The sequence below is a fragment of the Otolemur garnettii genome, unplaced genomic scaffold, assembly GCF_000181295.1.
Source record: "Otolemur garnettii isolate 467f Iridium unplaced genomic scaffold, OtoGar3 scaffold00018, whole genome shotgun sequence".
Taxonomy (NCBI): domain Eukaryota; kingdom Metazoa; phylum Chordata; class Mammalia; order Primates; family Galagidae; genus Otolemur; species Otolemur garnettii.
The window spans coordinates 2,642,482-2,662,300 of record NW_003852413.1 but is presented as its reverse complement, the minus strand read 5'-3'; the positions used below and the strand labels follow the sequence as shown (position 1 = coordinate 2,662,300).

At 49.6% G+C, this 19,819-nt stretch overlaps 1 protein-coding gene across 1 annotated transcript in view; it reads left to right on the top strand.

Moving 5' to 3' along the window:
• Positions 1-19,819, top strand: part of CCDC40 (coiled-coil domain containing 40) — a 54,077-nt gene that overhangs the window by 16,907 nt on the left and 17,351 nt on the right. The window contains exons 8-12 of the mRNA XM_023511178.1: positions 2,983-3,140; positions 3,322-3,444; positions 6,994-7,115; positions 19,074-19,317; positions 19,405-19,587. Of these exons, the coding sequence (XP_023366946.1) occupies positions 2,983-3,140; positions 3,322-3,444; positions 6,994-7,115; positions 19,074-19,317; positions 19,405-19,587 (830 nt within the window). The remainder of the gene's footprint in view (positions 1-2,982; positions 3,141-3,321; positions 3,445-6,993; positions 7,116-19,073; positions 19,318-19,404; positions 19,588-19,819) is intronic.

Sequence of the window (19,819 nt, the reverse complement as noted above, 5' to 3'; positions counted from 1 at the left end):
AAAAAAAAAAAAAAAAAAAAAGCACAATGAAGTTAAAAGACAAATACAAATTGGGGAAAGTCTGATATATCCTTGACAACACCCTTATCTTTTGTAGTAGATTTCCATTGTTTCATAGCAAACTGCCACAAACTTAGGGGCTTAAACAGCTGACAGTTAAACATTAGCTCACGGCTCTGCCGGTCAGAATCTGGGGTGGCATATCGACATCAGGTGTGGACTGACTGAGTTCTCGCCGGCAAGTTCTGGGGCAATCCCCGTTCAAGCTCACTCAGGTTTTGGAAGAATCAGGTTGCTTGTCCCTGTAGGGCTGAGGCCCACCCTCCTGCTGGCCACCAGCAGAAGCCTCTTTCAGTGCCTGGGAATCACCCCCGCTCCCTGCAGCGGAGACCCCTTCTTTCACCCTCCAACCACCAGTGGAGAATTTCTCCCTGTTCAATCCCTCTCACCCTTCACCCTTCAAATGTTTGTGATGTCCTATTTGCCTCCAGCTGGAGAAAAGGCTCCCCACTATGCCAGACCCACTGGTGATCACCTCCTTGCCATCTGACGTCACAGAATCATGGGAGTAACTCCAGGGGCAAAGGTCAGGGGAGCCACTGGAAGACTCTGCCCGCCATGTTTTATTGTACATCCCAGCAGAAGAATGGCCAGGACACAGGCAATTCAGAGAGGGAAAAAGACATCCGGCAAGTAAAGTGCGAGTAGGTTCACCTTCACTGAAAGGAAAGCTGAAATAGTTGAAAGGCTGGCTTTTAGTTACCCAGCCTGCGAAGAGGAGAGGGGTTGAACTCGTGCTCTGAAGGGAGCCTGGAAAGGCACTCTCAACGCTCAGGTGTCCAGCCCAGCGATGAGTCCACTGGGCTGCCCGAGGACGCTCCGCAGAGGGGGACTCGCAGCTCCGGAGACTGGGAGTCCGAAGTGCAGGTGGGGGCAGGCTGCCCCCCCAGGCCTCTCTTCCTGGCTGGCAGACCAGCATCTGTGTCCTGTGTCCTCGTGTGGTCACCCCTCTGTGCATGTCTGTGTCCCCATCTCCTCTCCTTATAAAGACAGCAGTCCTGTGGGATCAGGGTCCACCCTAGTGACCTCATTCAATTGCCTTCATCACCTCTTTAAGGACCCTGTCCCCACATACAGGCACAATCTGAGGTGCTGAGGGTAGGGGCTTCAACAGATGGATTTGGGGGGCACCCTTGGCTCATAACAAAGGAAGAATTGGAACAGTCTCCTCAGAGGGCAGCTGGGCAGTGCCTTCTTCCAAATGAAGTGTGCACACACACTTTGGTACAACATTCTCACTTGACGGAATTAACTCAGGAAAATAGCAGTTAAAATTCGGGAAAATGTGTGTTGGGGGCAGCGGCTAGAAGTCACTGCAATAGGAACTACCCAAAGTGAACCGCAGAGAGGAACAGAGTGAAGAAGGTGAGAAAAATCAGAAAGCCAGTGATCTGAGGGCCGCCTCAAGCGGCCTCATATATATGTGTATTAGGGGACAAGAAGGGAAGAAGGAAGAGGGCAGAAAAATATTTAAAGAAATCATGGATGAAAATTCCCAAATTTGGAGCAAGAGCAGTGGTTCACACCTGTAATCCAGCACTTTGGGAGGCCAAGTTGGGAGGATCACTTGAGGCCAGGAGTTCCAGACCAGGCTGGGCAGCATAGCAACACCCTGTGTCTTTACAGAAAGTTTAAAAAACAAAATTAGCTGGGCGTGATGGCCCGAGCCAGGAGGCTGAGGCTGCTGTGATCTATGATCAGGCAACTGCACTCCAGCCTGGGCAAAAAAAAATTCCAAATTTTGTGAAAACTATAAACCCACAGATCTAAGAAGCTCCATAAACCCCAAGCCACCAGGTGGACACCAAGCACATCAGAATCAAATTGGTCAACACCAGTGATAAAGAGACACTCTTACAGGTGCTGCAGGGACAAAGGTCGCATTGTTTACAGAGGGGCGTCCCTCCTCTCCAGTGCCACGCGGTCTGTCTTCCTGCAAAACCCCTCACCTGGCTTCTCTGCTGCCCCTGCTTGTGCCACCCCATAATTCTTACCCATATGGGAGCTAGAGTTAGAAGTGTTAGAATCATCTTGTATTTTAAAAAATTGTCTTTTAAGCTACATTCATTGAGAACACTGGGCTCCACTCTGATGTTCACCCAGCAGCCCTTCGACCTATAATTCAATTTTCCATTTGGACGGGTTCACTGGAGGAGGAACCAGCGAGCCGTCACTGATGGAGGTGTAGCTCCCTAAACCAATTGCCATTCTGCCCTGTAAATCAGTCTCACGTGAGTGCTGCTGAAGGAATCAATTCCCCAGGGTGTGGTCTCTTCTAAAGGTGCCAACATAAAGCTGTTATCTGATTCTGAGCAGGATGGGAGGTGGTACGCCTGGACTCCGGGCCGGGGGGGGACAGCCCTGGCCCTTTCCAGCTGGTGCTGCTGCACGGGCCTGGCACGGGGGGCATCAGTGGAGCACGTCTGCTTTCCATGCTCTGGATTCCTCCTAGGGGCGTGGGACTCTGCCTGGCTCACTGACCTTTCAGTGGTAAGAAATCTGTACAATACACATGAGGCCTCACCATCCGACACTGTCCCTGTGTGTCCTGTACTGGTGGGGAGAGCTCTGGTACCTGCTGGGCATCTGTGGACATAGATATGGGAGACTCTCCATAGCTGCCCACCCCCGCACTGACCACCTCCTTAAGTTGACCTCATTCTCACAGACTGGACACGTACCACACGTACATATCAGCACAGCTAGGCCTAATTCCTTATGGTGGCCACCTCCACGTGTTGCCCAGTTTGTGATGGTCCCTCAGGTGGTCACCTTATAGAGGTTCTACCGTATCTTTGTCCCTTCGGTGGGACTGGAAACTCTTTGATGCAAAGTCTGGGTCTTTGTAGACTCAAAGCAGTCTGGCCCCAAGCTGGGTCACAGTGAGGCGCTGCTGGACCAGCCTCCCGCTTCCCCCCACAGTGGCAGCTCTGCAGACGGAGATGGAAAACTTGGCTCTGAACCTCTTCTACATGCAAAACATCGACCAGGACGTGCGAGATGACATCTGCGTGATGAAGCAAGTGGTGAACAAGGCTGAGGTGGAGAGGGCGCGGGCCGAAGTGGAGAAGAAACGGCAGGTATCTGCAGACGCAGCTCCAGTTAATGCTCACTGCACCTTTGACCTGCACGCAGGTGCCCAGTCTTGCAGCTTTGCTGGACACCTGGAGAGGGGGCGGCCATGTGGGCGGCGGCACAGCCCTGGGTCGAGTCTGTGGGGATTCGCCCTTCAGGCACAGACGTGTCCTGCCTGTCTCCCAGGACCTGTTTGTGGACCAGCTCACCACCCAAGCCAAACAGCTGGAAGACAACATCGCCCTGTTTGAGGCGCAGCACGTGGCCCAAGCTGAGGACACCCGCACTATAAGGAAAGCAGTGAGCGAGGTAAGAGCAGTCCCTGAGGCTCTCACTGGCCCCAGCACCACCCGCCACCCCACGTGGTGTTAGTGACTTGCCTGGGTGGCGCCCACCACGCGTCTGTTGAATGGACAGCTGCGACCGTGTCCCCGGCTAGGTAGCAAGCTCCTTGAGGTTAAAAGCCAGGCCTTGCACGTCTGCAGGTCTCCGTAAGCATCAAAAAACATCTGGGGGGGAGAGGGGAAGTCAACAGCCCCCCTAACGGATACAATGAACACTCTGCAGGGGACGGGCGTTTTTACAGCCTGAACTCAAGCCACGTATCAAAACCATTTGTACCCCCTTCATATTTTGAAATAAGATTTTTTGAAATAATAATTTAAGAAAAGAACACCCACCTTCCCCGTGGCAAGCACAGCAGATGCCGACGGATCGATGGCGGACATTTTCATCCCTTTGTCCCAGCCAGTGGGCGACTGTAGTGTCTGGCGGAAATTCAGTTGTTCTAGTCCAGGGGTCCTCAAACTTTTTAAACAGGGGGCCACTTCACTGTCCCTCAGACCATTGGAGGGCCGGACTGCGGGCCCCGGGACAAGTTGGCTGCTAAGCAGGACAGGCAACGGCGGCAAAAACACCCAGCGAGCTGGATAAATGTCCTAGGCGGGCTGCATGTGGCCCGCGGGCTGTAGTTTGAGGATGCCTGTTCTAGTCTTTTCTTGCACCCCCAGTGCCCACTTTCTTGTGGGGACCCTTATCAAGTCCTTAGCTTGCAGGGGCCTCTTCCGGGCTCACTGAAGTCTTCCTGAGGATTCTCAGCCCCATGGGCAGCTGGGGTTCTTGGGCGGGGCCACGTCCCTGCTCCTTGGGGAGTGAATGGAGGTGACCTGATGTGTGCAAGTTGCTCCCTCCAGGCACCGGATTGAGCTCTGCAGTGGCTGACACCAGAAGCCAAAGTTACCATGACTTTTTTTTTAATCTGTGAGACACAGGAAGGAGACAAAAACCTTTTACTGAAAGAGAAAGGCGGCTTGGTGCCTGTGGCTCAACGGGCTAAGGCGCCAGCCACGTATACCTGAGCTGGCAGGTTCAAATCCAGCCCAGGCCTGCCAAACGACAATGACAGCTGCAACCAAAAAATAGCCGGGCATTGTGGCAGGCGCCTGTGGTCCCAGCTACTTGGGAGGCAGAGGCAGGAGACTCCTTGAGCCCAGGAGTTGGTTGCTATGAGCCGTGATGTCACAGCACTCTACCCAGGGTGACAGCTTGAGGGTCTGTCTCAAAAAAAAAAAAAAGAAAGAAAGAGAAAGGCCTGGAACGGATGGACAGACACCCCTGGGTCCCAGGTGAAAGGAGGGGACAGGGCCTAATGTTGTCCAGATGCCCATCCTCTGCACCTGTGGCCGTGATTACCACAGGAGTCAATCAGAATTCCAGGGAAGGAAGCAATTTCTTACTTCACAAAGTGGTTCTTGAGGTCATCTGAAAATAAATTAGGAGAGCTAGCCAAGAAATGCTTCAGCAGGGAATGTTCTCATGGGGCGACCATCCATCCCCATCTCGGACTGAGGGCTTTCCCAGGATATCAAACTTTCTGTGGTAAACCGAGGAAGTCCTGGCCAAACAGGATGGTGTGTCGCCCCCACCAAGCACTAAAATGTACCATAAAGCTCTAAGGTGACAAGGCCAGGACTGCAAGAGAACCGAGACACAAGCCAAGGTTTATGTAAACACCTAGTAGATTATAAATTAGCCAAGAACTAAGGAATTATGCATCCAGTGGTGTCCAGACATTTGGCTAATCATTTGGGGGAAAGAATTAAATTAAATGTTTTCCTCATACCAGACACTAAAATAAATTCCAGATGGAATCAAGTAATTAAATGGGAGGAAATGTAGCAGAAGGAAACAAATGAAAATATTTATATAATCCTGGGTCGGAGGGGCTATTCTAAGCAGAAACCTGGCGAAAGATGAGGGGGGTGCAGACCACACCAGCGGCAAGACTTCTGTAGGTTAAGAGCACCGCAAAGAAAACTCAGGGGAGACACAGCAGGGGAGACAGACTTAGCACCATTAGTAAATCTGAGGTGTGAAGAGGTATTGAAACACCCCTCTCCTTGGGTGCCTCCACCAGGCAGGGCCTCCCCGACTCAATCATTCTTCATTCCCAGCACTGGAAACAGCGCTGACCCTCCTGGAATGAAGTGACAGGAAAGCAAACCACAGGCAGGGAGCAGCAGGTGGGCAGAGAGGAGGGGAGACAGCCCCACGCTGCCCGGCAAAACTGGCTCGGTCTGTGTTGAGGTTATTACAAGGCAGCATTATGACACTCAGTGAACTCCCTCCTCCTGCCCCCTACATGTCGCTACCTGGACTTTATTCCAAGGAAACTACCACAGATGCATGCAAGTAACATTTTCCTACGTTCAAAGCCTATTAAGCAGAATGAGTAGGGACTCAGCAGGAACTGGTGCTCACCACTATGGCGTGTGGGGCAGGAAAGGAAGATCCCAGGATGAGGGCCTTGGAGAAAGGAATTTTATACACCTGTGCAGAGAGCACTGTGCTGCAAGAAACTGAAGATTTTACTGACAGGGAATCCTGTTCACGGCATATTAATCTTTAGTAGGGCCTTTCTAAACAACACGTGGAATATGATTCCCTACACACAGGCGTGAAGATAGTGGGTGTGGAAGGTCAGAAATGCTCATCTCTGAGTGGCAGGGTTGTGGGCGTTTTTATTTTCCTTTTGCTTATTGGCCCATTTGGAGGGTAGGATGGGCAGATTTCCTTTTTAAAGAATGAGGGACTAAATTCAGTAGTGATATGTGTATCTTGGCTGTGCCTTGGTTGACCAGGCCTTTCCAGTGTGGGCAGGTGCCAGCCTCCACCGACTGGCTGTATGCAGGCCCGGCTTGGGAAGCAGCTGGGTTGGGATTGGGCCCCACTTGCTGCCCAATGGGGCGGTACTGACATTGCTCAATGGCAGAGTGGCCTCCTTAGTCACTGACTTGCCCAAATACAGAAGTCATCCAGAAGTCCCACAACCGGGCACTTATCCAAAGGAAAGGAAATAGGCATATAGGAGAGATTCCTGTACCCACATTCACAGCAGCTCCACTCAGATGGCCACCATGCCGAGTCAGCCCCCTGCCCCCATGTTCTCCCTGCCCCCTATGTCCCCTGATGGATGGATGGGTGGGAGACACACACAGTGGAATAGTATTCAGCCTTTAAAAAGAACGGTTTGGTCACAAATGGATGACATCCACTGACCTGCTGTGGGTGCCTGGCCAGTGGCAGGGGTTCATCCGTGCTGGCCGCCTTCCCCCCCTCCCCCTCCCCATCCTTGTTCCCGAGCTCAGAGGACTGCAGGCCCTGAGCAGAGGCCCAGACAGACATCCGAGGTTTCTTTAAAGCTGTGTTTAGTTTCATGCTTAGCCTTTTGCTAACGAATGACCAAAAAGAACAGGAAAATAAGGACAAGTTAGGAAGGCTAGGCTCTGGCGTTCTTTGGGGGCTTCGATGGCGGTGCTACGAGGCAGGTGCTCATGTCCCATCTGCTCCCGGCTGCAGGCTTGCACGGAGATAGACACCATCGGAGTGGAGAAGAAGCACATCCTGCAGCAGTGGGCCACCAGCCTGCTGGGCATGAAGAGCCGCAACGAGGCGCACACGGCCATCCTGGATGCGCTCAGGTACACAGGCACCACGGGCCCTTCAGGTCGCCCTGTCCAGGCCTGCCCGACTGGCCGGGACAGAGGGCGCACTTGCAGCCCTGCACTCCGGCTTCCCTGTTGTTTGACAGGATTTCAGTGTTTTCCTAAAATCCTTTCAAACTCATGGCCCTGGGAGTGGTAAAGCTTTTATGCTCAGATTTCCTGGCAGGATTAAGGTGACACAGTGAGAGAGAAGGAAAGAGAAACCTTCGGGAGATAAAGGCCTTCCTTTGAATTGTAGTTTCACCACCTGCCTGGGAAACCCCACACCAATTGCTCGGCCTGAGAGCTGAGTCCAACAGAACCCTCTGTCTCCATCTCCAAATGAAAGGGGTGGGGAGGCCCCCTCCTGCAGTCCACTCTGTCCTTGGAGGTGGGTGCTACCTTAATTCCCCAAACCGCCCCAGGAGGACCCTGAGAACAATGGCTCTCCCGGGGGGTACAGCCACCTATGCTGAGCTTTAACTTTTCCTGCACATCCTGGTCCTCTGGTGCCCAACTCAGAGCCTGCACACAGCAGGAGTGCTTCCCAAATCAAACAGGAACTCTGCCCTTTCCGTTCTGCTGCGGCTTTCCTTTGAGATGCTTCTGGAGGGAAGCTTCCTGCCTGGGCACTGAGGCTGTTCATTCTTTACTGCAGTGCTGTGGAGCATAGTCGAGTCCAGGATTGTTATGTTTTATATGATGCTGTAGAATCTTATGTTACCCATCAAGCCTGGAATGTCTGGGTCTGGCGAGTATCGCTAAACAGGACTGTGACAGCCACACCCACACCAGTTTCAAAGTACCCTGTCACCTCAGCATGATTGTACCAATCTGACTTATGGAAAAAGAGATGTCTTGTTTTTCAATGTGCTGAACGGCTATCTTAGCAAAATCCACACGCCACCAACACCTGACAAGCACAGGAGCACATGGCTCCACCTGCAACTGGACACCAGTCCTCAGGAGGGCGTGAGGTCCATCCTCACAAAGCCCAGGCTGGGCAGCTGAACGTTACGGTTGTGGAGCTGTGCCCCAGTGTAGACAGAAGACCCAGCACAGGTGGGCTGGATGGGGGCATTGCCCTGGCTCACTGTATCTGCATCCCCTTCCCTCCCGGGGAATGACCCCAGCTATGGGCAAGTCTCCTGTTGATCCGGACACCCTAGGGGGCCAGAGTGTGAGACCAGAACTTCAAAGCCCCCAGCCACCCATGGAATCTGCATAAAGTTATCAACAAAGTCACATCAAAAGGGGGTCCCAAAGATAAGTGAATGAGCAAGATTTCAACAACCATAAGCACCTTAGAATCACACATTCAGAGGGAACAGGTCATTTTCACTGTCAGAGAACAAAGCCTGTACTGTATTTTCACTTGAATTTTCACTCTTCTGTGGGTAGAGCCGCAAACACCCCCACCCGACCACCATTCCCTGTCCTGTTACCTGCCAGGATCAGCCTCACTGCCCAGCGCCCTGACCATAGGCCCTCTGTGGGCACCACAGCCAGCTGGGGCTCTGGAAGGGGTAAGACCCAGATCACAGACCACCAGACACCTCCAGTGTCCCTTTATCTTCAGAGGTGCCAGGCCCCAGCGTGTGGACCGTGTCTGTTCCATTACAGACAGTCCCACCTCATGATGGTTCAGTTTGGGATTTTTTGACTTCACGATGGTATGAAAGTGATATGCATCCAGTAGAGACCGTACTCAGGACACATTCAATGAATTACATGAGACATTTAACATTTGATTAAAATAGGCTTCATATTAGATGATTTTGTCCAACTGTAGGTTAATGCAAGTGCTCTGAGCACATTCAAGGCCAGTGAGGCTGAACTAGGGTGCTGGGTAGGTTAGGTGTGGGACATAGGGTGCTGGGAGGTGCATTTTTTGCTTACGATAACTTCTGATGGGCTTATCAGGCTGTGGCCCCATCGTAAATCAAGATGCATCTGAGCTCCCATCAGTATCCACTAATCTGGGTATTTTTTTCTTTAAAGAGATGAGGTCTCACTCTCACCCAGACTGGAGTACAATGGAGCAAAAATGCTCACTGCAGTTTCAAACTCCTAGGTTCAAGTGATCCTCCTGCCTCAGCTTCCCAAAACGCTGGGATTATAGTAATTGAGAAAGTTTTTAGAGGTGATTTTATTTTTGAGACAGAGGCTTGCTCTGTAACCTCAGCCAGAGTGCCATGGCATCATCATAGCTCACTGAAGCCCCAAACTCCTGGGCTAAAGCAATCCTCCTGCCTTAGCCTCCCAAGTAACTAGGACTACTTCACCACGCCTGGTTGATTTTTCTGGGTTTGTTTTTTTTTTTTTTTGTAGAGATGGGGTCTTGAACTCCTGCGCTCAAGCAATCCACCTGCCTCGGCCTCCCAGAGTGCTGGGATTATAAGTAGACATAGCCTAAAGTGTGATTTTTGAAAAATAATTCTTATCAAGGATAAGTGATCACATTACGGAAAATTCAAAAACAAAGAGAGGGATTTAGCAACACCTCCGCCTTTCTCCTTTTGTGACAGCAAAGCTCATCAACATGTCAGAACACCGGCTGCCACTGCTCTGTCACGCCCGTCCTGCTCGGCCTCAAGAGTTCTGTCATGCAGTTGGTAACTGCGTCTTCTAAAATTAGTCATCTTACTTATTGTCAAATTTAGACATTTATAAGATTGCACCTTCCAAAAAAAGAAAATGAGTAACTTATTTATTCAAAGTTGGGATTATTGAGGATAATTTATGCAAAAAATGATGATGTTCAGGATGTATCCTTTTTTCAGCACTCAGTTCAGTGAGTTCCAGCAAATGAACGCCAGACATTTCCTTCAGCCCCAAGGCCACTCTCTCCCCACCTCCAGCCCTGGTGGCCACTGATCTGCTCTCTGGCCCTGCAGTTTTGCCATTTCTAGAACATCCTGTAAGTGGAGCCCCTCTGCAGCCTGCAGCTTCTGCGCCAGGCTGCTTTCACTCGGGTGATGGTTTGGAGGGTCCACCCGCAGTACAGGGAGGTAGTTTGTTCCTTTCGGTGGCTGAATGGCATTCCTTTCTGCAGACACACCCAGTGTATCTATCCGCCCGCCGACTGATGGACATCTTGGTGGCCATTCTGTGTGGGCTGTCAGGAGGGTGTGTCTCCGGCTCTCCCAGGCAGATGCGGGCACGCCTCCTCTTTGCACCTCACAGACACTGCGTTTTTGTAGTGATCTGCACTAAGCGTGTCTGTCAGCCCTGTTCTTCCAACAGCTGTGCTCACCTGTGTCTCTGCATCAGATTTTGGTAATTTTCACCATGTTTCAAAATTTCCATCATTATTCTATCTGTCACGGTGATCTGTGATCAGTGATCTCTGCTGCTACTGTGGCAGTGGTTTGGAGCACCACGAGCCTGGCCCACATAAGGGGGCACACTTAGGGGATACGTGTGTGTGCTCTCACCGCTCCGCCAGCTGGCCGGCCCCGGCGCTCTCCCTCTCCTGGAGCCTCCCTATTCCTATTCCCTGAGATTCTCTAGTTTTAACAACATTGAAACTAGGCCAGTTAATGACCCTACAGGGGGCTCCAAGTGTTCAGGTGAAAAGAACAGTCACATTTCTCTCATTTTAAGTCAAAAACTAGAAATGATTAAGCTTATCAAGGAAAGGATGTCGAAAGCCAAGACAAGCCAAAATCCAGATCTCTTGTGCCAAACAGTTAGCAAGGTTGTGAGAAGTTCTTGAGGGAAATTAAAAATGCTGCTCAGGGCTTGGCACCTGTAGCACAGTGGTTATGGTGCTGGCCACATACACCGAGGTTGGGGGGGTCAAACCCAGCCAGCTAAGCAACAATGACAACTGCAACAGAAAAATAACCAGGCGTGTGACAAGCGCCAGTAGTCCCAGCTACTTGGGAGGCTGAGGCAAGAGAATCGCTTAAGCCCAAGAGTGTGAGGTTGCTGTGAGCTGTGATGCCACCACACTCTACTCAGGGCAACATAGTGGCACTCTGTCTCAAAAAATAAACATGTTGCTCAACAAACACACGAACACTAAGAAAGCAAATTGGTGTTGTGGGGAAGTCTGAGTGGGTTGGAGAGAGGACCGGACCAGCCACAGCAGCCTCATAAACCGAAGCCTGATCCCGAGCAAGAGCCCAATTCTCTGTGGTTCTGTGAAGTCTGAGAGGGGCAAAGAAACTGCAGAAGAAAGAGACAAAACCAGCAAAAGTTGGTTCATGAGGTTTAGGGAATGAAGCCATCTCTTTGACATAAAAATGCAGGTGGGCGTGGTGGCTCGCACCTGTAGTCCCAGCGTTCTGGGAGGCCGAGGAGGGAGGATCTCTGGAGCCTAGGAGTTGAAGACCAGCCTGGGCAACATGATGAAACTCTTATCTCTAAGAAAATTCAAAAAGGGGTGGGTGCCTGTGGCTCAGTAAGTAGGGCACCAACCCCATATAGCAAGGGTGGTGGGTTCAAATCCAACCCCGGCCAAACTGCAAAAAAATAAAAATAAAAAATAACCAGGCATTGTGGCGGGCATTTGTAGTCCCAGCTACCCAGGAGGCTGAGGCAAGAGAATTGCCTAAGCCCAAGAGCTGGAGCTTGCTGTGAGCTGTGACGCCACTGCACTCTACCGAAGGCGACAAAGTAAGACTCTGTCTCTAAAATAAAATAAAATAAAAATAAAAATAATTCAAATAATTAGCTGGGCATAGTGGCCCAGGAGTTTGAAGCTGTTGTGAGCCATGATGATGCCTCTGCCTTCCAGCCTGGGTGACAGGGCAGGATCTCGTCAATAAATAAATAAACAAAATGAAAGTGCAGAGTGAAGGAGAAGTGCCGGTGTGGAAGTGACAGCAGTTGTCTGAAAAATCTGGCGAAGGTCACAGATGCAGGTAGGACGCTAAACACCAGATACCAGCCCTGACAAAACGGACTTCTACTGGAGGAAAGGGCCACCTCGGACTTTCATGCTGAAAGAGATTAAGGCTTCCAAGGGTCAAAGGGCAGGCTGACCTCCCGCTATAACCACTGTGCTACAGATGCCAACGCAGCTGGCGACTCTCAGTGGAAGCCTGTGCTCACCGACCATTCCGAAGATCCCGGGTTCCTGAAGAATGATGCTGAATCGACTCTGCCTGTGTTCTCTAAATGGGAGAACAGAGCCTGGTGACGGCACGTCTGCTTACGGCAGGGTTTACCGAATATTTTAACCCATTGTTAATGCCCACTCCCCAGGAGAAAAGAAGATCCTTTTCAAAATATTCCTGCAGTTGACAATGCACCCAGTCGGTCACCAGAGAGCTCCAATGACAAGGCTCAGGGGGGTCCATGACGTTTTCCTGCCTATTCACATAATGTCCATTCTGTAGCCCATGGATCAAGGAGGAAATTTGACTTTCAAGTCTTAATATTTAAGAAATACGTTTCCTAAGGTTATAGCTGCTGTGGACAGTTGGTTCCTTGGCTGGATCTGAGCAAAGTGAACTGAAAAACTTCTGGGAAGAACACACCATTCTCAATGCCACTGAAATCACTCGTGATTCATGGGGGGGGGGGCAAAATCTCAACTTTAGCAGGAGTCTGGAAGAAGTTGATTCCAACCCTCATGAGTGACCTTGAGGGGCTCAAGGCTTCAGTAGAGGAAGTAACTGCAGATGTGGGGGAACAGCCAGGGAGCTAGCATTAGAAGAGGGGTGTGCGGCGTGACTGAGTTGCTGCACTCTTTGGGGTTTTGGGGGGGTTTTTTGAGACAGAGTCTCATTTTGTCGCTCTCAGCAGAGTGCCATGGCATCACAGCTCACAGCAACCTCAAACTCTTGTGCTCAAGTGATTCTCTTGCCTCAGCCTCCTGAGTAGCTGGGACTACAGGCGCCTGCCACGATGCCCGGCTATTTTGTTGTTGTTGTTGTTGTTGTTGTTGTTGTCATTGTTTAGCAGGCCTGGGCCGGGTTCAAACCCACCAGCCCCGGTGCATGTGGCCAGCACCCTAACCACTGAGCTATGGGCGTCCAGCCAGGCTGCAGACTCTTGATCAAACTTGAACACTTGAAGAATCATTCCCATGGACAAGCTAAGAAGGTGGTTACTTGAGATAGACTCCACTCCTGGGGAAGATGCTGCAAGCGTTGTGGAAATGACAGCAAAGGATTTCAAATACTTCCTAAACTTCCTCGATAAAGCAGCAGCAGGGATTGAGAGCACCGGCTGGAATTCTGAAAGAAGCTCTGCCGTGGGTAAAATGCTGTCAAACGGCATCGTGAGCTGCAGGGTCTTTTGTGAAAGGAAGAGTCAGTGGATGCAGCAAACTTCACTGCTGTCTGACTTTAAGGAATTCCGCAGCCATCCCAGCCTCCGGCAGCCACCACCCTGACCGGTCAGCAGCCACAGCACTGAGGCAAGGTCCCCACACACACACACCAGCAAAAAGGCTATGACCCGCTGTGGGCTCTGTTGATCACTAGGTATTTTATTTTATTTTATTTTATTTATTTTGAGACAGAGTCGTCTCAATCTGTTGCCCTGGAGAGAGTGCTATGGCGGCATAGCTCACAGCAACCTCCAACTTGGGCTCAAGCGATCTTCTCGCCTCAGTTTTTCTATTTATAGTAGAGACGGGGCAGCGGGGGTGGTCTCAATTTTGCTCAGGCTGGTCTTGAACCCATGAGCTCAAATAATCTACCAGCCTTGGCCTCCCAGAGTGCTAGGATTACAGGCGTGAGCCCCCGCACCCGACCAATCGCTAGCGTTTTTAGCAATAAAATATTTTCTAAGTTAAGGCGTGTACTTTTTGTTGGACAGAATGCTATTGCACACTTACTAGACTGCAGTGTGGTATGAACAACTTTTATGTGCCCTGGGAAGCCAGAACGTTGTGGGGACAGTGTCTGCAGCCAGCCCAGCGGCATCTCCGGAGTGGGTCTGGAGCTAGAATGAGATCGCTGCTGTGTGTTTGTTTTGCTTCGAGACAAACTACAACAGCATCCCAGGTGGCTTGCTCCAATCTGCATTCCCTCCAGCAGCACACAGGGCCCACGTTGCCCCACATCCACAGCATCTGGGGTCATCCGTCATTTCATCAGTCATTAAATCCAAAACGTCCCATTTTGAACCAAAAGTATAGTTTATTATATTTCAAAAAAGAAGCAGTACAACTAATTAAAGTATGTGCCTGGGCTCAGCACCCATAGCTCAGTGGTTAGGGTGCCAGCCACATACACTGGGGCTAGCGGGTTCGAGCCTGGCCCAGGCCTGCTAAACAACAATGACAATTACAACAATAACAAAAAAAACTCAAATAGCCAGGTGTTGTGGCAGGTGCCTATAGTGCCAGCTACCTGGGAGGCTGAGGAAAGAGGATCGCTTGAGCCCAAGAGTGTGAGGTTGCTGTGAGCTGTGACACCACCACACTCTACTGAGAGGGACATAGTGAGACTGTCTCAAATAAATAAATAAATAAATGAAGTGTGCACCTGAACTATCAGCACAATTTTGCCCCTTCAAGGGTAGCTCGCATGTGCCAGAGACGAAGAAGCCTGGACAGTGAGTGGTGATGAACATTACCTTGCAGGTGGACTGGCCTGCCCCTACTGACCCCTCTCAGCGGCTTAATCACAAGCATTCTTGTCATGTCTGAATGGCTGCAGTCGGCATGCACTGAATCCAACCATCCTGCTGAATACTTGTGATTGTCAGAATTAACCCATTTTCCATCACACACAACAATATGGGGTAGAAATGATTTGCCTTTATGTAATGATAGCAAAGAGAGGCAAGCTTCCAGACGACTTCTCTTCTGATGCTTGTTTAATTCACGCGGAACCCATCTCCGCAGCTTCTTTACCTTGCTCATCTGTTTCAAATGGTCCAATGTTGCTGGAACACTAACACCTCAGACCTTGCTGCTAATTCACTGTAGGCTGAGATGGATTCGCTCCACTACAGCTTTCTTTTTATTTTTTTGTTTTTATTTTACTTTTTTCTTTTTTGAGACAAAGTCTCACTTTGTTGCCCTCGGTAGAGTGCCATGGTGTCATGGCTGCGAATCTCTTGTCTCAGGCTCCCAAGTAGCTGGGACTATAGGCGCCTGCCACAACGCACAGTTATTTTTAGAGATGGGGTCTTGCTCTTGCTCAGCCTGGTCCTGAGCAAGGCAATCCACCCACTTCAGCCTCCCAAGGGCTGGGATTACAGACATGAGCCACCGCACCCGGCCCCCACTCCAGCTTTCATTATCTTAGTCTCAAGTCATCCACGGGGCTCATTTTCCAGATTACAGTCACCAGAACAGAACTTCTCTGACCATCGATGCACTGTGCGTTCATCAGCCACGTCCTTCCCAAACGTTTTGTTGATATTTCCAGCTGTCTGCCCTGCATTGGTTCCACAATGGAACTCAGATTCGAAAATAACGTGAATTTTTTACTTATCCGTGGCTTCACAAAATGGAAAGATATAATCACAAACCAAAACATGGGTTTGAAAGCCCGAGGATGTACCTTCATGATAAAAATGAAACGAGAAGTGTCAGGGTGAAATGCCAGGGATATCACCTGTCCAACTTCACACTTCAGGGAATCAGGCATTCCCTGCTTAATAGGCTAATAATCCTGGCCACTAACTCAAGCCATGAGTAGGCGTGTCACGGGGCCACAGTGAGGTCTGAGTGTGCAGGTGCCTGAGGGGGGATGGTGTCAGCGCCTTGCTGATGCTTGTTCTTGTATCTCCTTTGCTGAAATGCCCTTCGCTCATTTTTAAATGGAGTGGCTTATGTACGATGGAGTCAGGAGTTTTCCGTGTATTCTGGCTACACCTTTTATCGGCTGTGTGTTTTAAATTTTCGTGAGACCCAGTCATTAACTTTTTCCTTCCTTGCTTGTGTTTGTATGTCTTCTCTAAGAATCTCTAAGGGCTGTGAAGACTTTCTCTCGTGTCTTCTGCCGAAGTCTTCTAGCTCCCGCAGTTGGGCGTGTGAGCTTTGTCACCTTAACTTGGTGACAAGTCCACATTCAGTTTTGTTGTCTGTTTGCAGTTGTCCTGGCACTGCTGGTTGAAAAGACTGTGCTTTCTCCACTGAAGCCCTCTGGCCCCTCTGCCAGCAGTCAGCGTGTGTGTGTGTGTGTGTGTGTGTGTGTGTGTGTCCAGACTCTGTGTGCCACTGATCTGTTTACTCTTCACAAGTACTCATTGTCTTAACAGCTACAGCTTTATAGAAAGCCTTAAAATCATACAGTGTGAGCCTTTGTTGTTCTCTTACCAAATTATTTTAGCTGTTCTAAGGCCCTACAGAGTTCCATTTAAATTTAGAATTTGCTTGTCAATTTCTGGGGGAACCGGCACCTAGTAGGATGTGATTGAATTACACTGAGTCTCTAGATCAGTTTGGGAAAAACTGATGCCTTAATATTAAATCTTCTGCCCTGTGACCATGGCATATTTTTTAAGTATCCATTTTTCAAGTGCATGGATATTTTTTGATACAATAGGGAAATTTGAAAAAGACCAGGAAGCAAGCAAAGCCTAATTGTGTACCAGTGAGGATTTTTAAATCGTGGCACATTCATCGTTCAGATTACAACATGAAAAGGATTGAAAAAACTTAGGCAATTTCTGTGTATACTAATATGGAATACCTCTCAGACATAGCACAAGAGAAGTTACCGTGCAAAATAGAATATACAAGCAACCACTTGTAATTTTTTATTTTTTATTTTTTTTGAGACGGTCTCACTATGTCACCCTGGGTAGAGTCCTGTGGCATCACAGCTCACAGCAACCTCAAACTCCTGGGCTTAAGCAATTCTCTTGCCTCACCCTCCCATCTAGCTGGGACTATAGGCACCCGCCTGGCTGTTTTTTGTTGTAGTTGTCATTGTTGTTTAGCTAGCCGGGGCCAGGCTCGAACCCACCAGCCTCGGTGGATGTGGCTGACACTGTAACTACTGTGCTACAGGCGCCGAGCCCACTTGTAATATTTTTAAAAACAGTCTTACTCTGTTGGCCAGGCTAGAGTACCAGTCTAGCTCACTGCAGCCTCAAACTTCTGGGCTCAAGGGATCCTCCTGCCTCAGTTTCCCACATAGCTGGGATCACAGGTACCCACCGCCAGGCCCAGCTAATTTTTCTATTTTTTGTAGAAATGGGGTGTTGCTCTTGCTGAGGCTGGTCTCAAATTCCTGAGCTCAAGGAAACCTCCTGCCTCAGCCTCCTAGAGTGCTGGGATTACAGGCATGAACCACTGTGCCTAGTCTCACTTGTAATTTTTTAAGTGGAGAAAAAAACATATATGTACACAAAGATAATGCATATATACATGAAATGTCTGGAAAGACATTTAAGAAATAGTAACAGGTTGCTTGAGGAAGAGAATTGAAGGCCTGCAGTTAGATGTGAGAAAGATATGGAAAGCAGCATTCTAGTCCAAAAAGAAAGTATTTTTTAAATTTTTAAATAGGCTGGGGGTAGTGGCTCACACCTCTAATCTTAGCACTCTGAGAGGCCAAGGCAGGTGGATTGCCCGCACTCAGGAGCTTGAGATCAACCTGAGCAAGAGCAAGACCCTGTCTCTACTAAAATTAGAAAAAACTAGCTGGGCGTTGTGCTGGGCACCTGTAGTCCCAGCTACTCAGTAGGACAAGGCAAGAATTGCTTGAGCCCAAGAGTTGGAGGTTGCTGTGAGCTGTGACACCACAGTACTCTACACAGGGCACAGAATGAGACTCCATCTCAAAAATAAATAAATGAAGAAAGTTTTAAATAAACATATAAGTAGTTTTAAGTATAAAATTACATTTATATGTAAAGATGAACAAGTCTTAAACCTAGAATCTCAATGGCTAATAGTTGTACTGAGACACTAGTAAATAATAGTCAGGATATGTCTAGTGGGTACAAAAGCATAATTAGAAGGGGTATATTCTAGTATTCATGAGCACGAAACGGTGACTATAATTAGAAGGAACTTATTGTAGGGGGTGGCACCTGTGGCTCAAAGGAGTAGGGCACTGGCCCCATATGCTGGAGGTGGTGGGTTCAAACCTAGCCCCGGCCAAAAACTGCAAAAAAAGAAAAAAGAAGTAACTTCTTGTATATTTCAAAATAGCTAGAAGAAAGGATTTGGAGTATTCTCAACACAAAGAAATGATAAATATGGAGGTGATGGATGTCCTAATTATACAGATTTGGTCATTACACATTGTACACTTGTATCAGAATATCATGTGCCCCATGAGTATGTAAAAATATCTATAAAAATTAAAACAATTGGCCAGGCGAGATGGCTCATGCCTGTAATACCAGCACTCTGGGAGGCTGAGGTAGGAGGATTACTTAAGCTCAGGAGTTCGAAAGCAAGAGCAAGACCCTGTCTCTACTAAAAACAGAAAAACTAGCCGGCGCTGTGGCAGGCACCTGTAGTCCCAGCTACTTGGGAAGCTGAGGCAAGAGGATTACTCAAGCCCAAGGGTTTGAGTTTGCTGTGAGCTATGATGATGCTACAGCATTCTACCCGGGGCAACAGAGTAAGACTTTGTCTCAAAAAATAAGTAAATAGGGGCAGCGCCTGTGGCTCAGTGAGAAGGGTGCCGGCCCCATATACCAAGGGTGGCAGGTTCAAATCTGATCCTGGCCAAACTGCAACCAAAAAAAAAAAAATAGCCGGGCGTTGGGGTGGGTGCCTGTGGTCCCAGCTACTCAGGAGGCTGAGGCAAGAGAATCGCTTAAGCCCAGGAGTTGGAGGTTGCTATGAGCTGTGAGGCCACGGCACTCTACCGAGGGCAACATAATGAGACTCTGTCTCTAAAGAAAAAATAATAATATGTAAATAAAAAACAAAAACCACTTTTAAAAGATGTGCCTATTAAAATCTATTTCCCTCCATGCTGGATTCTATTAGCGAGCCCCCCTGCGTGGGGTGCAGCCCGGTGTGCGGGCTCTCTGGTGCCCAGCACATACCTGGCTCTGCCCTCTCCGTTTCTGCAGAGAGTGCCAGCATCAGGTCAAGTCCATGGACAACGAGATTGAGGCCTATAAGAAATCAATCACAAAGGAGGAAGAGAAGAACGAGAAGCTGGCCAGCATCCTGAACCGGGTTGAGATGGAGGCCAGCCTGATGAAGAAGCTGACCACCCAGTGCCTGGCCAAGCAGGAGGCCCTGCAGAGCGAGTTCAACACCTATACCCTGACCCTGCAGGAGTCGGAGGCCGCCCTGAACAAGGGCCACCAGGTAGGGCTCCCTGCTCCCCCACAGGTCCCACCTGGCCCGCGTCGTTGGCCCCGTCAACAATGCCCACCCTTGACTCTGGCCTTCCAGGAACGCGCGGTGGTGACCGGCGAGCTGCAGGCCGTCCAGCAAGCCGTCCTCCAGGAGCTGGAGGTGAAGAGGAAGATGGACGATGACATCCGGGAGAAGCTGCAGGAGCACATGACCTCCAACAAGATGACCAAATTCTTCAACAAGCTCATCCAGAGGCTTCAGAAGGAGAAGACCAACATGGTAGGCCGGCCCTCACCTCCCCTCAGCCACAGTGTGTGGGACAGGTGTCCTTGGGGACCAAAGGGCAAGACGTTTTGAGTGTAGGAAGCCAGGAGCGCAGAAAGGCATAAAGAAGAAAGAAAGACAGACAGAATCCCACCACCCAGAGACAGGCTTTTTATAATGTCAGTAAACTTCCTTCTGGAAGTTTCCATATACACATGCATATGCACACACACACGCACACATGCAC